Below are 16,916 nucleotides of genomic sequence, written 5' to 3'. Positions count from 1 at the left end.
CTCTGACTGGATCACTGTGGTTAACAAGAGGCAGCACCCATGTTTCAAAAACTCAGAAGAAAGCCAGCAATTCACACAGCTCGTCCACTTGACAGATGAGAACCTCGCTAAGGAACTGAACTGTTTGGGGGAGGGGATTGAATTTGTTATGCCAAAGTCTTCTGGAATATTTTAACTCTGGCTTCTCCTGGTTGTGTTGGCAGAGAAAGCAGGGTGAATGCCTAATTGTGTAGTTATTTCTATTGTGTGGTTTCATAGTCATTTCTTTACCGATGGTCCCTCCAGCCCCACTCCATAGAAACTTGAAAACAGAAAGCCATATCCTAGCTGTAGTTATTCGAGCTCTCTACAGGGTTAAGTCTAGCACTTTCTTATGGTTCTAATCAGGGCTGTTGAGTCGGACTCCCTGGGTTTGAATTCTGGTTCTGCCACTGAGTAGACCCTGAACTTAGGAGAGTGACTTGATTTTGTATTAGTAACTTAACCTCTCTCTTGTCTTCATTTCCTCATCTGTGAAATGGAGGTAGTTTTAACATTCATCTTCTCCGTAAAGTGTCTAGGGTTTATATAGTAAATATTTGATAAATATTGGCTATTGATAAGTACTCAAAAATTATTTATTGGTAAGAATGTATTAGAGACAGATAATTGTCACAAAGAAGGAAGCCGTGACTCTTTCTCAAACCATCCCAGCTTCTGCTAGTCCCAACAGTTCAGATATCCTAGCATAATTTCTCAGACTCATGGAAGCAGCAAAATTCTATCGTCACATGGAATGTACGTATATAAGGGGTGATCTGCTCTAAATCCTGGGGTACAGATTTAGCCATGGTGCTTTCTTCTCTTCAATTAACAGCTACAACAGTCAAGAATCCCATTATAAAAAACACCCAAGGTTTCCACCTTTGTCCAGGAGTGCCAGGGGCTTCGGCGGACAAAAGGGGCCAGATGTCTCTCAAAGGCCAAGTGGGGCAGGAATGGCCTGGCATTGTCTTGCATGTCCAGCTGCTCCTCCTCCATGAAGGGATCTGAGCTTCCCCAAGGGTGGCACCCAGCCAGAGCCCAGCTTGAGCTCCCGGCTTGGTGGTGACAGCTCTGAGACCTCGATCACAGGACCAGTATCACTGTCCAGGAGAACTGTCCGGCCAGGACTTCTGCCAGTGAAAGCCACGGGCCTCTGGGCCAAGCCAGCCTCCCATAGCCCGTTAGCCCTTTTCTCAGAACCTGGTCATCAACCTTGGTATCTCTTCTTCCCTGAACCACGACTTAGTTTTAGGATTTTTCATCTATGCAGATGTGTCCGCCAGTGCCCCAGCTGGATGAGCTTACCGTTACAGCCATAAAAATCTCCATAGATGGAGGGGCTTAAACAGGGAAATGTATTTTTCCACAATTCCGGAGGCTGCAAATCTAAGACAAGGTGAGAACAGGTAGATTGCTTCTGAGGCCTCGCTCCTTGACCTGCAGATGGCTATCTGCTCCCCGTGTCCTCAATGTGGCCCCCTCTCCAAACACGGTCACATTCTGAGTTACTGGAAGGACTCCAACACTGGAAATCTTGGTGGGGGGGCAGGTACAGTTTAGCCCATGACAGCAACTGCTGAGTCTAGCGGTTTGGGGAATAAGATAACTTGTTCAACGAGAGAGAGAGGGATGGAGAGAGTGGGAGGTGTGTACCAGGGAGCCTCTTCAGACCACTTTCCAGGACAATGGGCACCTTACTTACGTCTTTTCCTTACTAAGCCATCACTCAAGTGCTGTCCTGACATTTGGAGTCACCTGAACAGATCCAGGAGTTCTTTGTGAAACAGGTGACCCCAGAGCTCCTCTGGGAAAAAATGCGAGTGGAGTCTGCACCTGTCCTCACCTTCTCCTCAAGAACTCACCTCTGACCAGCACCGTGTAAAACCCTGGCCTGGAGGATTCCAGGCATCAAGACTCCTTCTGCTACTTGTTTTCACAATCCGTGATTCACAGCAATTTGAATCGGGGTATGGGTGTGTGTATTCCTTCTACCGATTCCTGGCTGTGAGAACATATAATAATAGCTTTGCGACCAGCCGTCAGCCCAGCTCTGCTCTGGGGTCGGGATGAGCCTGAGACCTGCCGACACCCTGGCTTCAATTTTCCCCCTTGGTTTCTCTCTGGAGATGGGCTGGTTAATCGCCCTGCTCAGCTGTGACACCCCAGAGAAGCCGAGAGGGGACAGTCAGAGGCGGCCTCGCTGTGACCTGCTTGCTCACACCAGACCAATAAAGTGCAGGCAGAGTGACAGCAACAGCTGCCCGTGGAGTTCAGAGGGAACCAAGCAGTTCCGTTCCGCAGCCTGGGGGACAAGTGGGCCATTACAGCCCCGCTTCTCTGAGAGAAGCCACCTCAACACAGTCGGGGGTGCTCGGAGCTCCTGGAGCCACAGCCAGGCGTCTGGGGCCCCAAGGACCAGGCACCAGGGATCCTGAGAGCCGGGCATTCGGGATTCCCACCCCCCTTATCCCCGCCAAGTCTTACTCCACCTGCGGCACCACCGGCCACGGCTCCCATCACCCGATCAGCTCCCTGCTGGACTTTAGCAGCGGGGTCCGGACTCCATCCCCATCTGTGGCGACAGAGGCGCTGGAGGAAGGAGGTACATGGGGGCCAGGCAGTCTGGGGCCCGCCGCAAGGACAAGGGGCCCCTGGGGCGGGGGCTCCTGCGGGGGAGGCAGAAGTTCTCCTCGTGGGAAGATGCTCTGCTTCCTGGGAGGGACCCGCGCTGCCTGCTGAAGCGGGGGCTGCGCCATGTCAGTTTCAGCCTAGTCACCAAAGGCATGACGGATGCGCCCGACTTCCTGTGGGGCCTGTCGGAGATGCAGAAGCTCAACCTGTCCCACAACCAGCTCCGGGCAGTCCCTCCCGAGCTGGGGAAGCTGACGCGGCTGGTGGTCCTGAACTTGTGCGGGAACCGCCTGAAGACGCTACCCCAGGAGGTCAGCCTCCTGCAGAGCCTCAAAGTCCTGTTCGTGCACATGAACGGCCTGACGGAGCTGCCAGCGGAGCTGGGCGCCTGCCGGAGCTTGGAGGTCCTGAGCGCGTCGCACAACTGCCTGTCCCAGCTGCCCACCAGCCTCGCCGACCTGTCCCGGCTGCGCAAGCTGAACCTCAGCCACAACCGCTTCACTCACATCCCCGTCTGCGTGTTCTCGCTCAAGGAGCTGGACTTCCTGCATGTGGGCTCCAACCGCCTGGAGAACATTGCGGAGAGCATCCAGTGCCTGGCCGGCCTGCAGATCTTCATCGCTGAGGGCAACCACATCCACACCTTCCCACGCTCGCTCTGCCTGCTCACAAGCCTGGAGCTGCTGAACCTGAACAACAATGACATCCAGACGCTCCCTGCGGAGCTCTACATGCTCTGCAAGCTGACCAGGATCGCCTGGAACCCCATGGACAAAGGGCTGCACATTTCCCGCAACCCTTTATCCAAACCTCTGCCCGAGCTGCTGGAGGGGGGTCTGGAGATGCTCGTCAGTTACCTGAAGGACAGAAAACATACCTGATGTGGGTGTTGGAGGCACCGACAGACTCCGACAGACTTCCCTAGTCTAAACCCTCTCCTCTTCCTGTTGCTGTGGGTCGAGGCTTGTGTTACTATGTGCTGAGTTGTGCTGAACGCCCCTTCTAAGCAGGTGTTTGCTTTTTAGCTCTGTATACTTCTATAAATGGGCTTCTTAGGTGGCTCAGCTGTAAAGAATCCACCAGGAGATGTGGGTTCGATCCCTGGGTAATGGGAAGATCCCATGGAGGAGGGCATGGTAACCACTCCAGTATTCTTGCCTAAAGAATCCCATGGACAGAGGAGCCTGGCGGGCTACAGTCCATGGAGTCACAAAGAGTCCGAAACGACTGAAGAGACTTAGCCTGCTGGCCTCTCCCAAAAACCTCTCCCAAATATCATCTCCTTCTGAATATCAGTGGATAGAGGACTTGGGTTTTTTTCCCCAAAGAAAAATAATTCTGATTCTTCTGGGGAGCCGTGGGATTCAGCCTTTGGAAAAGAGGACAGCAGGTATGATTCAATGTTCACCCAAAGTGAAATGTTTACTAAGTACTTACTGTAGGCCAGGTATAATATAGGAGGGGCTGAGAGCATCCGGTTTCAGTCCCTGAGCTGGCACCCTGCAGCCACATAGCCCCAGCAAGACATGCCCCCACCTTTGTCTCCATCCAGCATCCCTTGGGACCAAAGAGAAGCTGGCGCCCAGCCCTCCCGGCAATGACCAAATCCAGCAGAGCTTCCCCTTGAGTCCCAGGGGAGACAAGCCACAGGAACTTTGCCTCCAGAATGACTGTAGGGCAGCAGTCCAGCCACTCCTGCTGACGTCTGGGGGTGGGTGATGGGGTGCAGCGTGCTGGCTTTCAGAGAATAAACACAAACAGAGCCAACACTCAGGGTCCATCTTCTTTCCAATCCTTCTCTTGCGCCCAGTCATATCCTCAAGCTTTTCTAGAGACACTGGCTGATGGTTACATTCCCCTGTTGTAATTTCACTCCTCCTCTCTTCCTAGATTTGCCTTCTCGGAGGTGAGCTAACAACCAGGGGAAAAGCTCAAAAGACAGGAAAGAGGAGGTAAGGCATAGACAGCCCGCCCCCAAAAGTCATTACCTGTTCATATTCAAAGGAGGAGGATGTTTGCTACTTGGCTTTCACCTGTGGTCCTTTAAAACTTAGCCGAGGCACTTCCCTGGTGGTCCAGTGATTAAGACTCCGCTCTTCCCATGCAGGCAGTGTAAGTTCAATCCCTGACCAGGGGACAAGGGTCCCGCATGCCAAGGGGCGTGGCCAAAAATAAATAAATTAATGAAATAAAACACTTTGGAGATCTCACTTATTTCAAAATTTTACAAATTACAAGTGAGTTGAGTAACATGCAAAGCTGTTTGGAGAAAAGGCTCTGTAAGAATATTATTTGCTTTGTTTTCAGTTCCAAGAGTTACACGTCTGTTAGTTCAACGCAGAATCAGGATGGCCATTACAGAGTTCCTGCCACGAGAATCGCTGGGCCGCACGGTCACTGTCCCAGCCGTGAGCCCCTGAGATGTCACTGTGTGTTCAGAGTTCAAGAATTAGCATGAGCGTGGCAGTGAACGTACAATGCCTTCAGATCCACAGATCTGGATCTGTGGGTCCACAAGCGCTTAGGTTTCTTGGCACATTTGTCTACAGGGCACAGCAAACAATAGCAAGACAGGAATGGGGGATGTGGCCAGGATCATCTAATTTCTTACTACCCTTAGTTTAATTCAGTTAAATTCATATTTGTTAGCAACTTTCCTGGGTAGGCACCTTGAAAGGAATAAGGCTCAGCTCCTTCTATCAAGGAGCTCCAAGTGTGCCGAAAGAGACAGACGTACGTGGGTTTCCACAGTGTGGCAAGTCGTGACCCCCACTAAAGAGAGATTAAAGAAAAGATAGCACACTGGATGGTGTGCAGCGCAGGCTGAGCCCCAAGTTTCAGAACCAAAGGACACAACTAGGATGAATCAGTCAAACCCCGGTTCTTGGCAGCCGTCTCACCCTAATTCCCCCACCCTCTTTGCCCTGCATTGGGGAGGGGAGAGCACAGCCCAGGGGACTGTGGGGCTCATTCCCAGGTGCTGACTTAGGCAGCTTTAGTGGCGGAGGGATAGGCTGCCGTCTTCTTCTAAGCACTGATCAAGGAGGGGTGTGTCCATGTAACTTATTCACAGGACAAATGGATTTCCCACCAGACCCCAAAGTCAATAGCACATCCGTCAAAGAGGCCCATTATTGCCGTTATCATCAGATACCGTTGTTCTGTGAACACCCTGGGTACATGTGCTGAACCACTGCAAACGGATCTCAGCAGTGTCACCTGGAGGCAGCTGAAGTCCCCTCCACATTCCCCTCCTCCACTGCCCCCCAGCAGCAACCGGAGATCTGCTTATCCCTGCCGGGCACACACAGGCACACTCAGTAACCTCACCCAAGTTCACTTGCTGGAGCCAAGGCTATTTAAAGACATCAGTGGAATTCTTACTCGACCTCATGACTCAGAGGGAAACGGCAGTGTGAGGCTTTCTATGCAGAGCAGGACAGAGGCTGGAGCTGGAGACCATACAGGCAGCTGTCGCACAAACACTGTGCGTGCCAGGATCTCACCCTCTGGTGTCCCCTGGTGTCCGCTGCCGAAGACCCACTTGGGCTCATGCTGAATTTCCATGACCTTGCTCTGGGCCGAGAGTCAGGCTGGGGCACCACCATCACCCTTTTCCTGCTGAGCAATCATTTTATTTCCACTCCTCACTTTTTCAGTCACTTGATACCTCATAGTAACTCTACTCCAGGGAAAGAACATAACCATATTTTGAAGGTGACCCGAGAGCTTATTATACTTCTTAAGGAAAGGGTGTATCAGTGTGGTTGGCAGCTTCCATCGGTGCCTTTCAGAGGTATAGAGCGAGGTTTTCTTTGTGAACAGTCAGCATTGAGTACTGCATGAAAGTAATAGCAGTTGCCCGATGGGCTGTAGATATTGATTCTTTGTGAATGCTCCTTTTTTATTGATAAAGGGAAGTGCTGAGCACAAACCTGGTTAACGTGCTTGGTTATTCAAAACACCCACGTGGAGGGTGTTTTGAATAACCCTACAGTTTGGAGGGTGTTTTGAAGAACCCTACAGTTTGCTGACGGGCGGTGAAATGCATCTTGCTTATCTTTTGTAGTTTTGATGCTTTTCACTCCCAGGTATTTCTAAGACTTCTGAAATCAAAGCCCTGAGGCTGACTGCAAGGGCTGTGGAGTACATTTAGCCAAAGAAGGCAAGCTAATTGGGGGCTTGATGTAGGGAGCTGACTGTTCACATCCTGATAGTGGGGTGGTTGCATGTCACCAGGCTCTCAGTAAGAAGACACCTTTTGAAGCAGCTTACAAACCCACAATTAAGAAGAAATTCTCTGTTCCTAGGAAAGGAAGATGGTTTTGAAAAGACACATCTGTTCGAGAAATAATACCACTAAATGCATAAAACTGCTGCACATTAGAAAGAAGCGTGTCGTCATTAGTTACTTGTTGACTTAGTAAATGGCTAATAGAAGTAATGTGCTCTGTTCTCAGACTTGAGTCAACGTACTGCCTCTCTGTAGTAACCAGAGACAGACGGGATGCACCTGTCCTTCACAACAAGACACTCCTGCAAAGAGATCGAGAGGGAAAGCTGTTATTATCTGTACAGATACTTTAAACCCTTTTCTTGTGGGAATGGTTACTGCATTGGAATGCCATTTCCTATCCTCCAAGCACAGACTGAATATGCATGTGGATGGCTAAGCGTTACACACAGTGAAAGATGAAAGCCCTGTGGGCTTGGTCCCTGGAAGACGATGCAATCACGAATTTAAGCAAACTCCAGGAGGTAGTGGAGGATGGAGGAGCCTGGTAGGCTGCAGTCCATGGGGTCACAAAGAGTCAGACACAATTTAGCGACTAAACAACCACTCCATCCTAAACAATACCTCCTTAGGTATCCGTGGGTTCTCTATCTTCTTATCCCACCGAAGAATTTTATTTTCAGCACCATGTGAGAAACAGAGAAAAACAAATTTCCCAGCCTAGATTAAATGTGCAACTAAGTATTGATACCATCAGGTAATTATAATCAATCCAAGCACATCAAAATACAACTTTTCATAGATTGTAAGAAAATGAAATAAAATTCAGAGGAACATCAAAGCTATTATAAATAGTATTAGGAACAATCTTGACCTTGTTGAGAAAAGAACTTTTTACGAGTGTTCTTTGAAGGTACCCATTAAGTTATACATTGAATCCAAAGCATTACTAATTTTAAAAAAGGACAGCATAGTAATAAAAGGGAAGCAGAGAGGGTTCATAATGAATTTGTAAGAGCTTGGGCATCATTAGGCGAGCATAACTGGAAGCTATTAGCATCAAGCTTGCTATGCAGATTTTTTTTTAGTAGTGTCATAGGAATCTATTTGCAAGGAGAGATCTTGCTTCCCACTGCTTAAACTTTCTTCTTATTTCAGCACAGGACAGAAAATGAAAGTGAACTTGAGTCTTTCTGGAAAGTGTCAAAGTAATTTTGGATATTCTTGAGGGAAACATACATTATGAAATTTACAGGATGCCTGGCTTCCATAGGATGAGCTAGTCACCCTTGGAGCATCACAGAGTCCCCCATATTCTTCAGCCTTGAGTAGCTTGAGTTCCCCAGAGGAGCCAGGACATGCCACTGGGGCAAATCTGTATTCTAGCCTCAGCGGCAAGGCTCCTGGATGTTGTTGGTCCCCGGACTGCAAAGCCACTGGACTTTGTCCTCTTGGCTGACTTGGATTTCACATCCAGCATAGGGAAGATTCAATCATAAGATTGATTCAATCATAGGATTCAATCATAACATATCCAGTGAGTAATGAAAAAGTGAACAAGTCTGTACAGGTGACGTCTCCTGTCCAGGATTCAGTTTTCTACAAAGGGAGGCAACTGAATTCGCTTATTTTATTATTTATTATCTTTTAATTCTGTAGGTTAGAAGGTCAACACAGATGTCTCTAAAATGAAGGTTTAGCTGGTCTGTGTTTCTTTCTGTCAGCTCTAGGGTAGAATTCATTTCCGTTCTCATTCTGGTAGCAAAATTCATTTCTATAGGGTTGTAAGACTGAGGTTCCAGTTTCCTTGATTGAATTCACTTTAAAGTCAACTCACTTTAAGCTTTTCTTAGCTTTGAAATTCAGACTATATATATATGTATATTATATATATGCATATATAATATACATATATATATAATATACATATTTTTTTGCTTTGTCTTCTCCTTGTCTCATGCCCCAGTGCATAGCTACCTGAGCTTAGAGTCATTGTAATTACTCAAGAAAAGCCAAAAACGTTGACTCAGTGGATCAAAATCAGTATCTCCTTGTAGTACAATAAAAAATATAATTTACTTTTGGTTGACTTTCAGAAGTATGAAAAGAGCTAAGGCTTTGTGAAGCGTGAATCCAGGAGTCTGCAGATCTCTAGATTGTATGGGCTCCATCTCTTTTTATTGCCTTGGAGGTCCAGAGGGAGTGAAAGATTTAAAGCTTCTCTTATGTTTCTGGAAGAGAAGGAATTTTTAATTATCTGTTTCCCATTTTTTGAAGAAAGAATTGGATTTGATGAAATATCATTTGGGTACACAGAGCTGAAATGTCTTATAGAAGAGAAAGCATAATCTGTTCCAGAGCTTGACCTGAACATTTGTAGTGAGTCACGCTTTCTCTGCATCCTAGTCCAAATACACATGTGAGTCAAACTTGAATTCGGCTATAAATTTCCCGAAACAACTCCTTCAGGTAGACAGACATTTGCAAAACAGCTCTTCCTTTGGTTTCTTTGATTCTTAATAACATTACTTCTCTGCCCCCACTGTTTTAATCAAAACCACAAATGGATAATATCTACAGTGTGGAAATTAGAAATTAATGACTGTAATTTGGTTTTTTATTTCCCTTCATTCTAGGAGGGCAAATTACGGTTGTGTTGGATAAGAATTCCTGAGTAATCTTGAAATACATAAGTACTTTGAAAATTGAAAATACAGTTCTGGTATGATCCTTCTCCACCGAGGTATGTGAGTATCGGTTCAGGAATATTTTCATCCAGGAAATCACAGGAGCAGTGCAAACAAAGAATCTAGCAAGAAGAAGGAACATCTTCTTTATGCTTTACTTTCATGCTTTCTTATTAAAGGTTGCTGCTGTGAGCCGTGGGCTACGCCGGGATTTGTGGCCTCAGGAGGAGAAGAACTTGATCCAGGGCCAGAGATGAGGCTTGACCACTTGGAGCTTTTGTGTAGCAAAGTTTTATTAAAGTATAATAGAGATAGGGAAAGCTTCTGACCTAGACATCAGAAGGGGACAGAAAGAGTGCCCGCCAGCTGGCTTTTTGCAAGGCATTTTATGTCTGTTAGCAAGCTTCTAATCAGATGAAAGAAACACAAGGCTGAGGGAGTTTCACCAGGCCCCTCACCAACAATACGAATTTTTGAGATAGGATGGCACAAGGTGTATCATCCCTCAGCCATTAAAAAATATACTGGTTTGTTGAGCCATTATCAACCCAAGGTTTGAGAAAAGAAAAAAAAGTTAGTCTTAGGCAGAACCATTTTGAAGAAAGGCAGTTTCCAAAGCAAATACATAGTTTAATTAACATAGCTGAAGAAAAATATTTCCATAAGAAAAACACATCGGTTAGCTCAAGGCAGAACCAGGTGTCATCAACACAGAATTAAAAGAAGCCTCTTTTAATTTTGTGCAGAGAAGGAAAAAATGTCTGCAACGGCAGTTTATTTCCTCCTTCCATTTGGGGACCTCTGGCCTTCCTACCTGTTACCCTCTCATTATCATGATTACTTTTCTGTTGCTGGTAATCAAGAAATCTGTTTACTCTCCCAGAAATGTATCTAATATGCTTGTTGTAGAAAACTTCAACTGTTCATCTGACCGTGTAATATGTTGGTTATAGAAAACTGAGTTGACCTCCTTAGTTTGTAAATGCACTTGCCAAGGTTTCAGGGATTCATCCTCTACCATCATTTTAGCTAACTTATTTCTGTGGCTGAAGAGGCAATGTAATCCTTTTTGATCAGGATGAGCAGGTTCCCCCCCCCCTTTTTTTTTACCACCAAAGTCGAGTCCTTCGTGGTCATCATCTTATTGTGCAAAGGCCAAGGATGAATTTGACAAAATCACATGACGTGTGTAATAAAAAGTTGACTCAGCAGGTCTGGGGTGTTGAAACTGTACATTTCAAAGAAAGGTCTGGCCTTTGACAAACTCCTGGGAAATAATCTCTAAGCCTTTGGAATACCCTGCCTCATAAAGACATCTTTGTTTACCTGGGGTCAGGGGTCATACCAGATAGTCTGCACTCACACTGTGATTTATGGTAGGGTCTTGGGCAACACAATCTGTATAATCTCTGGAGAGGCTGGGAACCCAGGTGCTAAGGTCAGCCACAGGGAAGCTCCATGCCTCCAAGACAAACTCTGAACCAAAACAAACCCTGGACACCAAGGCTCACCTGAGCCTCCTTGGTTGGCAATAGTGCGTACATGTCACAAATCATTGCTGGGAGAATCAAGTATCATCAGATTACTCCACCAGGAGATGACAATGGGAAACCATGCCTGAATATGCTCCTTTTATCTTTGATGATTTTAACTTGTGTCCTTTCCCTGTGTTAAGTCATAATAATGAGTATGACAGATTTTCTGAATTTTACAAGTCCTTCTAGCAAATCACTGAGCCTAGGGTGCTCTTAGGAGCCCCAAAAAGAATGAGTTAAAGAGGAGAAAACCCTTGAAAGTGTTGGTTAACAGAAGAGAGGCTTCCTCTAGTCACATAGAAATCAGAGCATAGCAAGGCCAGTTCTGAGTGGACACTGATGCCCGTTTGCCTTCTTTCTGCTAAATTACAGCCTCCCCTCCCGCTGCCCTAACTGCCAGGTGATTTTAGTCAGTTCTCAAGAAAAGATCGGAGAAGGCAATGGCAACCCACTCCAGTACTCTTGCCTGGCAAATCCCATGAGCCTGGTAGGCTGCAGTCCATGGGGTCGCTAAGAGTGGGACATGACTGAGCGACTTCACTTTCACTTTTCACTTTCGTGCATTGGAGGAGGAAATGGCAGCCCACTCCAGTGTTCTTGCCTGGAGAATCCCAGGGACGGGGGAGCCTGGTGGGCTGCCGTCTCTGGAGTCGCACAGAGTCGGACACGACTGAAGCGACTTAGCAGCAGCAGCAGCAGCAAGAAAAGATATATGTTGGTTTTGCTCAAGATTCGCCAAAACAGAGTTGGAAAAGCCTCAGTTCCTCTTCCTTCTCCCTTTTTCCTTCTCCACGTGTTTCAGTTTGTTTAGAACTTAAGGATGGAGAAGGGCATGCCAACCCACTTCAGTATCCTTGCCTGGAGAATCCCATGGACAGAGGAGCTTCAAGGGCAACAGTCCATGAGGTCACAAAGAGTCAGACGTGACTGAAGTGACTTAGCAGCAGAACTTAAGGAACATGATTCAGTTTGTTTAAATGAAGGATGAGGAGGAGCAAAATTCGTACTCGCGCTAGATTTCCTCTCCAAACTTTGGAAAGGAAAATTTTCCCTCCAGTCTATCATTCTAATAAAAACATTTTATTTTTATTTATTTATTTTTTAATTAATTTTAAAAAATTTTTATTTTACTTTACAATACTGTTTTGGTTTTGCCATACATTGACATGAATCCGCCATGGGTGTACATGAGTTCCCGATCCTTTACCCCCTTCCCACCTCCCTCTAATAAAAACATGTTAGAATGCAAGATGTGACAAGCAATTTCCCACCTGAGCACTGTGTACACCTGCTTCACCTAATGGTGAAGGCAAGAAGTCCAGAAGGCTCCTCTGCTACTCTCTGATGCAATGTGTATTCTGCTGCTTTTCTTGATCTGAATTGCTAGTGTCCCTCCTATTTAAGCTTGGGCTTCCCAGGTGGCTCAGTGATAAAGAACCCACCTGCAAAGCAGGAGACGCAGGTTCGATCTCTGGGTCGGGAAGATTCCCTGGAGCAGGAACTCACTCCAGTGTTCTTTCCTAGGAAATCCCATGGACAGAGGAGCTTGGTGGGCTACAGTCCATGGGACTGCAAAAGAATCAGACATGACTAAGCACACACGCACTTACATGAGAAGCTGAGAAACTGCCCCGTACATTCTGATCTGGTTTTATACCAGTTATAGACAGAAAAGGATGCTCTTCCTGGGATCAGTGCAGGCTATGATCTATTGTTTCTGTCCGCCTCCCCCCCCCCCACCCCCGCACAGGCTATTTGAAAGAAAACAAAACAAAATGCTGAACAATTTTGAAAAACCAAGAAAAAGTCCTGCTGGCATGCTCGTGCACTTATTTTTCCCACATATTGGTCCAGAAACCCCATGATGCTCTGCTTCTTACAGACACAAGGGTTTTGAACAGATTGCATGCTCCAAGCTCCAGCCACAGAGACAGCCCCAGAATTTTATCTTCTCACTGGGAAATTATTTTCCCCACATATGTTTTGATGATGACAGGCCCTTTTCCATCTTGCTGTTCCTCCTCCTCAGGAGAATAGAAATGTAAGGAATAATTTCTGATTTGATACTTGCCGTTCAGCCCACGTACCACTGCAGTTTAAAGACTGTCTACACACTTGCTAAAAACTTACTTTAAATCTATGCTTTGGGAAAATGAGAGACAAAGGGGAAGAGAAGAAAGAACTTAAAATAATACATTTGAGAAGATATGTGTAATATTTGGAAGAGAAGTTTCCGTAATTCTACTGGCTGTATTACATTATATAAAGCTACATCTATGTGAGTTGGACAAGTTCATTTCTAAGCTAAGTTCCTATAATTCTGCTACTTAGGAAGTCTCAGTGTAAATGAGGATATTTTCCTCTATTCCTTACCTAATTCAAAACTGTCATAGTTCACCATTCATTTGAGGAAAGAATGATCAGTATTTCTGTTTACCAGCTAAAATTACACAGCCTTAGGAAAGGAACAGAAACACAATTCAACATTCACAGGATTAACCACCTTTGAAATGACAACTTCTGATTTTTCTTATATGCAGAGTACATCATGAGAAACACTGGGCTGGAAGAAGCACAAGCTGGAATCAAGATTGCTGGGGGAAATATCAATAACCTCAGACATACAGATGACACCACCCTTATGGCAGAAAATGAAGAGGAACTAAAAAGCCTCTTGATGAAAGTGAAAGTGGAGAGTGAAAAAGTTGGCTTAAAGCTCAACATTCAGCAAACTAAGATCATGGCATCTGGTCCCATCACTTCATGGGAAATAGATGGGGAAACAGTGGAAACAGTGTCAGACTTTATTTTTGGGGGCTCCAAAATCACTGCAGATGGTGATTTCAGCCATAAAATTAAAAGACGCTTACTTCTTGGAAGAAAAGTTATGACCAACCTAGATAGCATGTTGAAAAGCAGAGACATTACTTTGCTGACTAAGGTCTGTCTAGTCAAGGCTATGGTTTTTCCTGTGGTCATGTATGGATGTGAGAGTTGGACTGTGAAGAAAGCTGAGTGCCAAAGAATTGATGCTTTTGAACTGTGGTGTTGGAGAAGACTCTTGAGAGTCCCTTGGACTGCAAGGAGATCCAACCAGTCCATTCTGAACGAGATCAGTCCTGCGATTTCTTTGGAAGGAATGATGCTAAAGCTGAAGCTCCAGTACTTTGGCCACCTCATGCGAAGAGTTGACTCATTGGAAAAGACTCTGATGCTGGGAAGGATTAGGGACAGGAGGAAAAGGGGATGACAGAGGATGAGATGGCTGGATGGCATCCCTGACTCAATGGACGTGAGTCTGAGTGAACTCCGGGAGCTGGTGATGGACAGGGAGGCCTGGCGTGCTGCCGTTCATGGGGTCTCAAAGAGTCGGACACGACTGAGCAACTGAACTAAACTGAAACCATAGTTGATTTACAATATTGTGTTAGTTTCAGAAGTAAGCAAAGTGAATTCTTTTTTAGATTCTTTTCCATCATAGGTTATTACTGGAAATTGAACATAGTTATCTGTGCTATATAGTAAATCCTTGTTGTTTATTTATGTACAATAGTGTGTATCTGTCATTCTCCAACTCCTGATTTATCCTTTCCTCCTTTCCCCTTTGATAGCCATGTTTGTTTTCTATGTCTGTGAGTTTGTTTCTGTTTTGTAAGTAAGTTTATTTGTATTGTTTTTTTAGATTCCACATATAAGTGATATTGGGTAATATCTGTCTTTGTCTGGCTTACTTCACTGAGTATGGCAATCTCTAGGTCCATCCATATTACTGCAAATTGCATTATTTCATTCATTTTTATGGCTAATATTCTATTGTGTGTGTACATATCACATCTTTTTAATCCATTGATCTGTTGATGGAAAATTCTTATTTTTCTTTAACTTGGAAAGAAGATTGACAGTATTTAGAATTCTTTGCAAAAATGAAGTGTTGTTAATGATGTCACTGTACTATGTCAAATCTTTAAAACTTTCAAAGTTTCATATACTGTAACAATATTGTATAATTCAGAGAAAGGGAAAGTCGCTCAGTCGTGTCTGACTCTTTGTGACCCCATGGACTATACAGTCCATGGAATTCTCCGGGCAGAATACTAGAGTGGGTAGCCTTTTCCTTCTCCAGGAGATCTTCCTGACCCAGGAATTGAACTGGGGTCTCCTGCATTGCAGGCGGATTCTTTACCAATTGAGCAATAATTTCAGAGACGTGTCAGTTTTTCATATGAAGGTAATAGAGAACTTTACTTGTACCCATTTCTATAGGTCAGGAGATGGCCAAGTATTTATGTTTTTTCTCTTAATTTTACCAGGCTGACATCTATCCAATACTTGCAAACTCTAGAATTAGAACAAACAAATCTTAAAATCCACCTCATCTAAATTTCTCCCCCATACATGTCTTTAAAAACATTTATGCTCAAACACTCTCAGTAACAGAGGGCTCACCCATGTGCAAATGGTTCAGTCCATTAATTTCCTGATATGTCTTCTCCTCATTTTCCATCTCAGGAAATGATACCCCAAGCCACCCAGAAACCTAAGATGCATTCTAGTCTTCTCTCTCTCTTAATCCTTCATCTACTCTCTCACCCAGTCCTGAGATTCCACCTCCAAAATTTTTCTATTGTCCTGTTCAAGCTGACACTGCACCTCATTCTGGCCTCTTCATTCATCTCCTTGACCCCCTTTTCATCAACCAGCATAGGTACCAAGGGGGCCTTTTAAATATGCAAATTGGAGTGTGGCAGACCCCTGCTCAGCATTTGCAATAGAATCCAAAATCTTTCACATGATTTATAAGGTTTTACAAACTTCAGCTCCATTGGTCATTGTTTTTTTGGGGGGGGGGCAGATGAAATTTTCTGTTATTCATTTACTTATTTTACTTTATTTTTGCTGTTCTGGGTCTTTGCAGCTTACAGGTTCTCTAGTTGGGGCTCAAGGGCTTAGTTGCCCTGTCCAGGACCTTAGCTCCTGGACCAGGGATTGAACCTGCATCCCCTGCACTGCAAGGCAGATTCCTAACGACTGGACCATCAGGAGAGATCCTCCACTGTTCATTCTGTTACAAATGTGTGCCCATACTGGCTTCTTTAGTTCCTGAAGATTTTATCCTGTCTTTGGACTTTTAAGTGCACTCTTCCCTCTTCTTGAAATGACCTTGAAGGCTAACACCTGTTTGCTCTCCAAGTTTCAGATCAAACACACTTTCTCAGAAAAGCTTTCCTTGACTCTCCGCTTTTCCTTCGTTGCCCCTACCACAGCTGAAATTACATGCATTAGAGTATGATCATGAATAAATGCATGTCAACACACAGATACACATACAGATGTGTAACTTATAAGGATTTACCCCCCCCCACCCCCCGCAACGTGTGACAGCAGCAGCATGGTTGCATCGCCTGGCGTGTAACTTTCTCTCTGGCCCACAGTAAGTACTGAATGCATTGTACAGAATGCATTCACATCTAATTATTCAAAATCATTAATTTGGAAATTGTGCCTTTATTGAAATTTGTTTTATCAACCAAATGAAGTAAATGATGTGCATGTATCCCTAATGAAGAAGTGCTTTTCGGCAGAAAACAAAGTTAACATTCGTTTAAAAATATTGCACTTGAGAAGCAAAGAATAAACAGAGGAGAGTGGTCATCACTTATTTAGGCTAACACTTACATTAACAGTGCATATATAATTAAACGGACAGTCATGAGTTGAATGAATAAATGATGAGCTTGGGGACAGAATGGCCACTGCAGGCAGTATCACCTCATTCTCTGAGCATGCATGCTCAGTTGCTCAGTC

The 16,916-nt window shown here is 45.1% G+C and overlaps 1 protein-coding gene across 3 annotated transcripts; it reads left to right on the top strand.

Annotated features, from left to right (window-relative positions):
* Nucleotides 1-609: 609 nt before the first annotated feature.
* LRRC30 (leucine rich repeat containing 30) lies at nt 610-9,851 on the top strand. Of its 3 annotated transcripts, XR_005725206.1 has the most exons (3): nt 610-4,045; nt 4,546-4,607; nt 9,756-9,851. XR_005725206.1 is itself a non-coding variant. In XM_040264648.1 (1 exon), the coding sequence occupies exon 1, from the start codon at nt 2,631-2,633 to the stop codon at nt 3,534-3,536; it is 906 nt and encodes a 301-aa protein (XP_040120582.1). In that variant the 3' UTR covers nt 3,537-4,422. The 3 variants fall into 3 exon arrangements, 1 of the variants encoding a protein (XP_040120582.1); XR_005725205.1 differs by lacking the exon at nt 9,756-9,851 and having other exon boundaries at nt 4,546-4,849; XM_040264648.1 differs by lacking the exons at nt 4,546-4,607; nt 9,756-9,851 and having other exon boundaries at nt 2,631-4,422.
* The last annotated feature ends 7,065 nt before the right edge of the window (nt 9,852-16,916 follow it).

The sequence above is a fragment of the Oryx dammah genome, unplaced genomic scaffold (genome assembly GCF_014754425.2).
Source record: "Oryx dammah isolate SB20612 unplaced genomic scaffold, SCBI_Odam_1.1 HiC_scaffold_22, whole genome shotgun sequence".
Taxonomy (NCBI): Eukaryota; Metazoa; Chordata; class Mammalia; order Artiodactyla; family Bovidae; genus Oryx; species Oryx dammah.
This window is presented reverse-complemented; position numbering and strand designations above follow the sequence as displayed.